The 8,204-nt window shown below is 39.4% G+C and overlaps 1 protein-coding gene across 2 annotated transcripts in view; it reads right to left on the bottom strand.

The window, feature by feature from the left end:
• Window positions 1–242: 242 nt before the first annotated feature.
• Window positions 243–8,204, bottom strand: part of LOC105466165 (zinc finger protein 365) — a 28,089-nt gene continuing 20,127 nt past the window's right edge. The window contains exons 4-5 of one of the 2 annotated variants that reach the window (XM_011715143.3): window positions 3,911–3,948; window positions 243–3,164 (exon numbers count right to left, since the gene is read on the bottom strand). In XM_011715143.3, the coding sequence (XP_011713445.2) occupies window positions 2,903–3,164; window positions 3,911–3,948 (300 nt within the window). In that variant the 3' untranslated portion in view covers window positions 243–2,902. The remainder of the gene's footprint in view (window positions 3,165–3,910; window positions 3,949–8,204) is intronic. The other variant, XM_011715144.3, reaches the window with a different exon arrangement.

Genomic DNA, 8,204 nt, shown 5'->3' with positions numbered 1-8,204 from the left:
GTGCCAAATGGGCTTTTAATGAAGCTGTCTCAGTGTGAACATATGCAAAAATAACTTTTAGATATAGGCATTATGATGAACAAAAATGATCTAGCTAAGTTTTCAAGAAAACCTATAGGTACACAAGATCCTGGTGATCATACGTATGATGAACAGCTTATTCATGAAGGACCATTTTGTTTCCTGTTAGTGGACCAACATACTTGGCTCCCCCAAAAAACACTCCAGCTAGACAAAACATATCAACACATTAGTCAGAAATATAGCTTTATTATCATAATATTTCATAATCTAAAAACTTCTTTAATTCTGGGAACAGAATATTCCAACTTCTGTACAACTGACTGGCCCTGCAGAATACTGGAAAACAGTGTCTAAGCAATTTGAACCTTGCAGATAAGGATCTGTAACCTAGTTTGGGAAAAAGGCAAAAAGCAAGAAAAACAGTTCAAAGGAAGATTTCTTCCCTACAAGACAAATAAAATTAAATCTACTCTCCAGTTTAACCTTGAACATAGTTTCCCAGACACTTTGGTGATTTCTTCAAAAAAGCAACCGCCTTAACTCTAAGGTCAACTGCCCATGTGGACAAAGGAAATATTTAAAAATAAGACACAAACGGGACATGGCACTTAGCTCGGGTCATGGTGTGTTAAGTGGAGTATGCTTCTGAGTAAGCCATCTCCCATGTTTTGACACTAAATTTATGTCTCTAAGGAGGCACAACATACATAACACATTTCTTTATATGGGGGTCAAAATTTAGTGGGAACTTAAAAAGATTTTTAATATAATAAATCTCAAAATAATCTGTCTTGTGAAATGTAGAGTAGGATGACATTATGATACTTCCTGAAGATCATGGGGTACCACTGTCAGAGAGAGCTGCCATGCCCTCTAGGTATGCTAGATGAAAATCCAAAATGTCAGTTACTTTAAATAAAACAGAAACAAGTTGTCATTGCACACACAGTACGGGACAAAGAGCATGCAATACAACTAACAAGTCCTGTTTTTAGTATGTAAAAGGCTAAAGTGCAATCATGGTATAAGCATCAATAATAAATAACTTTAGAGGGGGAAGTTAATTCTTCAAATAACAAATAATTATAACATTACAATTTTTACAATGTTAGCCTAAAACAGTGATATTCACAACAATGTTTTTCCCCACTTGATAGCTGCTTATATATCACATGAATATCCACTCCCCATAAACCAAAAGTCAAAGTGAAGATTCAAAAATGGACATTTTCATTATGGTGGTTCAAAACGTTTGTATAATGATAAGTTACACTTTTTAATTGACTGGCATTTAAGCAACTGCTTTATTACCTATTTTTAATGCACTGCTAATTTGATGCTTATTGCAATAACAATCATAATTCTGCCAATGTTAATTAGGTTACAGTTTTGATTTTTTAAATAAGGGAATTCAGTTTACATGAACAAACATATATAGTTTAAAAACCACCCACCACAAACACACACTTTCTCCATGAGTATTTAAAAATAAATTATTAATATACTTAACATATATATTTTGCATGTGTTATATATATGTATATATGTATATATTTGTGGACAAAATTATTCCTGTTTTCAGAAGAATGTCAGCACTTGTAAACTCTGCATGAGACCTGATGATATTGCTAAATTTAAGGAAAAAATAACATGGAAATTCATTCTTGAGGAAAATCATACAGCAGGAAATTCTTAACAGCTCTTTGTGGAAACAAAAGCCATTTTAGGGAAGCAAGGAGGGGAAGACAGTGTCAGATTCTGGCTCCTACATGCATTGTTTAGTTCAGAAATTACTTGAGAATGCAACATACAGTGAACACTCCAGATATTTGGTTGAAAGATACCTGAAGCCTTAACAGGGCACAGAAGCAGCAGGGGGCGAAGTGAACCACCCAGTGGAATAGTTAAGCCAGCGAAGAGAAAGTCATGCCCATAGCAGAAAGAGAGAGGGCCAGTGACACTGTCCAGGAAGCAGGTCTTAGGAAAGGGCTTGGCGACACCCGCAGTGCTTCCAGGATGGTCACGATGTACCAAGCGTGCAGTCCACTGTCATTCCAACCACCTAGACACTGAGCCCATGCTGGGTGCTAATCAAAAGAGGGTTTTACTGCACTCCCCACCCAGATCCACAGAAGCAGCTATGAAGATAGAGGCTGGCAGCGTGGTCTGTGGGTGCAGAATACTCAGCCAAACAAGACGGCAGAGGTGTACCAAAATCTGAATAAACATGCATCTAGGCCACCAAAAAACCTCAATCAAACAAACGAACTGAAAGACACTCTGTCGAAATGAGAACTGAAGTCTGACTGAATGAGTCCCTTGAGCAACCCAGAAATTGAAATCTTGATTAACCAGAATACTCGGGGAATGGGAATCCTTATTTTGGAGGCTTTCAAATTAGCTGAGGCGAAGGTTATACACAAACACAAATATTTTCATTTCACTGCTGTTAACAACTTTACACTCCCATTCCTTGCCTCGCACTTTGGAGAGCAGTAGGCACAGATGAATTTTCTCCCTAGGCCTGACATTTTGTGTGGCCTTGGGCCTGAAAATTAATGACCACTGCATAGAAGCCCAGATGCCAAGATTACTGGACACTGGGCCAGTTACTTTAGAAGTTAGAGCTTTAGGATTGATTTAATTTTTTTATTCTTTCTGTAACTTGCAAGCTTCTAAAAGGCGGTTATAATAAAATTCTGGTTCACTAAGATTCCCATTTGCTAATCTCTGGTTAATCGAGGTGCTTGCCTGTGTTATGCCCTTGGCTTTTCTGATGTGTCTTACCATGGAATGTTTCCAGAAGGACGTTACTGTTGGCCCCTGGAATAACGTTCCCCAAAGCCCAGCAATGATTGGTCCAGCACCACCCACCCTTTTAGATGATGTTCACAATGGCTGTTGGCTTTTTTTTAGCCATTTTGGGCCTGATGTTGCCTTTGCGGCCAAACCCCAGGAGCTCCCCTTTCTTCTGAGGTCTGCAGAGGTCTCTTGAGGACTCAGCCTGTTCGTGAATGGCCTTGGCAGGTTGCATGCTGGCTCTGTCATCCTTGGCCTTTTTCAGGCAGTTCCTTCCCTTTGGGTGGAAATGGGCCTTGAGATCAGGATGGTTATACACCGAATGCGGGTGCCCTCGGCTTCTACAGAGGGTTGAGGGGAGTGGAGAAGAGATGAGCAGAAAGAAAGATTTCTTTAAAACCTTAAAAGAATAACTACTCATGGCACAATCTCTCCTACATGCTACAGTGGTGATAATGCTACCACAAAGACAAATCATAATATGGGTATTTTTCTTCCAAAACTTCCTGTGGTCTCCATGAAATGATCACATGGTACTAAATTCCCAGGGACATATTACTAGTCCTATTTACAGTGATAAGACTGAGGTACACAAAATGTTAATTACTACCCAGAATAATACAGACAGTTGGTCTATGGAGAAGATGGGACCAGAACTCATGTCTCTTGAGTCGTTAAGTGACGACTAGCAGACTCAGACAAATTCACTGCATAGACGTTGGAAAGCATATAACTCCCAGTATGAATTTACATAAACAATGTAGTACATGAACTACATTAACAGTATATAGAGTTATTACGGCCACACTATACCTCAATGAGTGAAAGTTATACAATATAATACTCTAAAAATATTCCTCCGGTACAATCATAGTGGCATATACTAATAGACTAGTAGGATATCGAAAGGTCACATCAACTTTTCACAAAGTTAGGTACACATGCAGGTCAGTTTTCACTTAAGCCTCTCAAATCCATTTATAATATAGATATCATATAAAATAGATATGATCTCATACAAAATGCAACAGGAAAACATACAATACAAACATTATCAAATGGCCCAAGTATAAAAAGACATACATACAGGCATTTGGGTTTCCTATTTGAGGAGATGTCTGTAAGCTGAAGGAAGACAAATAAGAAAAAATGTTACTGCACTTGAGGGCTGGATTTGGTTTTTGAAATATTTCTTTTATTTTCTAAAACTTGCATTCCCATTAAGGGAGTCGGTAAGTGTTACTGGTAGCATGACCTGCAGCACCATCCATCGCACTGGTGAACAAGAACATCTCATCTCATCTTTGCTTGCTTACTCAAGGAGCCTCTGCGGGCACTTGTTCTGAGATTTCTGAGAAGTCTATGTCAACAGATCTCAAAAATCTCAAACACTCAAAAGAGCCTCCCAGCAGAGCAACATCTGAAGAAATATGTTTTCAAATACTGGAATGCCTTTGCATCCTCATAGCTTAGCTCCCAACTTGTAAGTGAGAACATAAGATACTTGGTTTTCCATTCCTGAGTTACTTCACTTAGAATAATGGCCTCTTGCTGCAAAGACCATTATTTCATTCCATTTTATGCCTGAGTAGTATTCCACAGTTTATATATACCACATTTTCTTTATCCACTCATTGGTTGATGGGCACTTAGGTTGATTTCATATTTTTGCAGTTGCAAATTGTGCTGCTATAAACATGTGTGTGCATGTGTCTTTCTCATATAATTTACTTCTTTTCCTTTGGGTAGATACCCAGTAGTGGGACTGCTGGATCGAACAGTAGTTCTACTTTTAGTTCTTTAAGGAGTGGGGTGACAGATAAAAGACAACATATGGGTATAATGTACACTGCTCACGTGATGGGTGCACCAAAATCTCAGAAATCACCACTAAAGAATTTATTCATGTAACCAAAAACCACCTATTTCCCCAAAACTATTGAAATAAAATAAATACATAAAATTTGAAAACCTGAAATGATCTGCCATGATTTCTTGATAGATGCAGGCTGTATTTGCAGCTAATCTATAGCTGTGGCCAGTCACAATGTATCAACTAAGGAGAACATTGACATAAAAGGTTTCTTGCCTATAATACATCATTTCTAAAATGAGAGAATATGAAGAACAACCCCACAGTTGTCCCTGAGGCTGTCTCTCATTGAGATGATTTCCCACTCCTAATAACTCATGCAATAAAATATCTGCATGCACTTTTGTGGCTGGGCTTGGAATATTATCATTTGCAGAATAAATTGGTAATTATCATTTTGTGATAGAGATGTCACCATCCAGTGTATAGGCAGTGTATTTCCATTCTCCTCTTCCTGATCTTCCTCATGTAGCTTTCACTAGAATAAGTGGTGTCACATTAGCAGGCAGACCAACAGAAGAAGAGAAACGACAAATAAAATATGGAGAAAAGGCCACCTTGGTATTGGGCCAGTGTGGCCAAAACATGTGTCCCTGCTGTACTAAAATAATCTGAAAACCCAAGCTCAGCCTAACAGGATCATCGCTTGCATTCTTCTGACTGCAGCAAGCCACAAAGGAGGTTCCTTAAAAAAGAAAAAAAAAAAGAGGCTCATGTCATGAAGAGACAAGATAAGATTCTTGTGTTCTGTCTTTTGACACAATCAGAACTCAGCAATATTTGACCCTGTTCATGCAGGCTGGGTTTGGCTTGAGATTAGTAAATTGTAACAGAAAAAGGCACCATTCTCACATGAGGTCCCAAAGATTATGCAACATACAAAGAAGTGGGACAGATGGCTCTGGAAAGCGCCAGGCTGGTAGCTTCTGGGGACCCAAAGGCACTGGCATCAACTTTCTCTACCCCACCATCACCAAAAAGTATTTCTCAGCTGGGCTCCTACAGTGAACTTCAGTCAATGTGTAAACTGTAAAAATAAACAGGGTGTTTCTTCCTTTAAATCTTTCCTCCTTATTTTTTTTTAAATTATTGGAGAGTAACAAAATGTGTTCACTTTACTGTTTGTATGTATGTAAGTGGCAGTTGAATGATTTGTTGCATATGTTTGTATATATACTGCTCTTTGGAATTTTATGCAAAATTGAGAGACACAGAGAGAGAGAGAGAGAACAAATACATGTGTATGTATGCTTCTTTCCCTGAGAAAAAGGCTAACAGTGTTATCACATGTTCAAAGTGATCTCTGACTTCAAAAATGTTTTTAGAACTCCAACCTTAGTGACTATGAATGTCACGAATGGGCCCTCCTGGGACCTCAAGAAATGAAAGGACTTTACCGAGAGGGAAATGCATGATAAAGATGAGTAAAGATAGGTCATGAAGCTCACACATATAAAGGTACTATAAATTGTGCATGTGTAAACGTCACATACCAGATCAAATACTGACCACATAACAGGCAGAATTAACCCTCATAACAGCCCTTAGGAGGTAAGTACCATCATTCCAATTTTACAGATATGGAAGCTAAGGCAGCAGAGTTAAGTAACTGACTTGAAGCCTCAGTGCTTTACCAGTGTTCAGGCTGGCCTTCAAATCCAAGTTAGCAGACTCTAAGTCTGAGCAAGCCTTCACTCTGTACTGTCTTCTTAAAAACTCTGTGTTCATGTACCTAAATATAAGAACAAAGAAGTATGTACACAATAAATTAAGTGGAATAAATAGCTGGACTAGAATTCCTCCAAAGATCCTATAAATGATGAGGTTTGGGGTGGAGGCTGGGGTTTATCATCACAGCCACCACAGAATTTCCTCTGCTCCCCCCGTGAACACAAGAGGCTACTGTTCCTCCTGGCCCTTTTGGCCTCAGGCAGATGGAAAACCTTTTCTCACTTAGCCCATCTACCTACTTCCATTTTCTCCTAGTACAACATTTTTGTTTTCTTTTTGATTAGGGAGAGGGGGATGTTAAGATGAAGATCAAAAGAGCCTTTGATCAAGGTCCCAGGTTGGAAAAACACAAATAGCCTTGTACTAAAAGCCAATCTAAGTACAGGTTTGACTAAATCTTATCCAAAATGCTTGGGACTAGAGGTGCTTTAGATTTAGAATTTCAGAATATTTGCATTCTACTTACCTGTTCAGCAACCCTAATGCAGAAATATGAGAACCGAAATGCTCCAACGAGCATTTCCTTTGAGCATGACCCTGGAGAGCACTCAAAATGTTTTGGATTTTGGAGCATTTAGAATGTCAGATTTGGCCGGACGCAGTGGCTCATGCCTGCAATCCCAGTACTAAGGGAGGCTGAGGTGGGCAGATCACCTGAGGTCAGGAGTTTGAACCAGCCTGGCCAATATGGTGAAACCCCCCCGTCTCTACTAAAAAGACAAAAAAAAAAAAAAATTAGCTGGGCATGGTGGCAGGCACCTGTAATCCCAGCCACTCAGGAGGCTGAGGCAGGAGAATCGCTTGAAGCGGGGAGGCAGAGGTTGCAGTGAACTGTGATCACGGCATTGCACTCCGGCCTGTGCAACAAGAGCAAAATTCCACCTCAAAGAAAAAAAAAAAAAAAAAAAGAAGGTCAGATTTTTGGAATAGGGATGTTCAGCCTGTAATATACATTCACCTATAAAATAAGAAGCCATGTCTTTGATATCATCAAACTGCCAAATCTGTGCCCAGGATATCATCAAAGTGCCAAATCTGCCCAGGATATCTGTGGCTATAGAGACAAAGAGTAACTCAGATGCTTTTAACAAAGAAAGTTTTGAATAATATCTTTGGCCCAGCTTAGTGAAGGTACACAGAGCCCAGAAACCCAGGCTTCTGAAGCCTCAGCCGTACCAAGGACAGCTTCTCACCCCAGTGCACCACAGAACAAGCAGAAGATTCTGACTCTACTCCCCACTCTCCCCTTCTTGCTTGCACACCTGAGTTTCCTCCTTTAGAACAATGAGGAATACCATCCCCAGCCCAGATCTCACTCTCTCCACTAAGGCTGCACTACAAAAACAGCGTAGATCCTCATTTCCCTTCTTACACCACCTAAGTTCCCTCCCTCTCTTCTCTTCCCTCTTTTTCTCATTACCACCTCTAGAGAGCAGTGAAATTCCTAGATTAGTATGTAAGTTTCTTCTTTCTAAGGTGACTTACAGCATTAAGAATCTTCTTTGCTATGGAAAAATTTCCTTCCCCTCACATTTAGTGCCTTTGCTGAAATAATGTTTTGGCATCTGTATCTTTCCCTCAATTCCCTTGAGCATTTATGTTCTTGTTCACCTGGCTGATTTCTAAAAATATAATATGCTTACTCAGATATTGTATCTTTATGCTCTGAAAAATGGTGTCGAATTAGACACAAAGTGACCTACTATCCCATCTGTCAAAATCACTCACACAACTGCTCAAATGGAAGGTCATGAAACAGCTTGGATAATCTTATTTT

The sequence above is a fragment of the Macaca nemestrina genome, chromosome 9, assembly GCF_043159975.1.
Source record: "Macaca nemestrina isolate mMacNem1 chromosome 9, mMacNem.hap1, whole genome shotgun sequence".
Lineage (NCBI taxonomy): Eukaryota > Metazoa > Chordata > Mammalia > Primates > Cercopithecidae > Macaca > Macaca nemestrina.
This window is presented reverse-complemented; position numbering and strand designations above follow the sequence as displayed.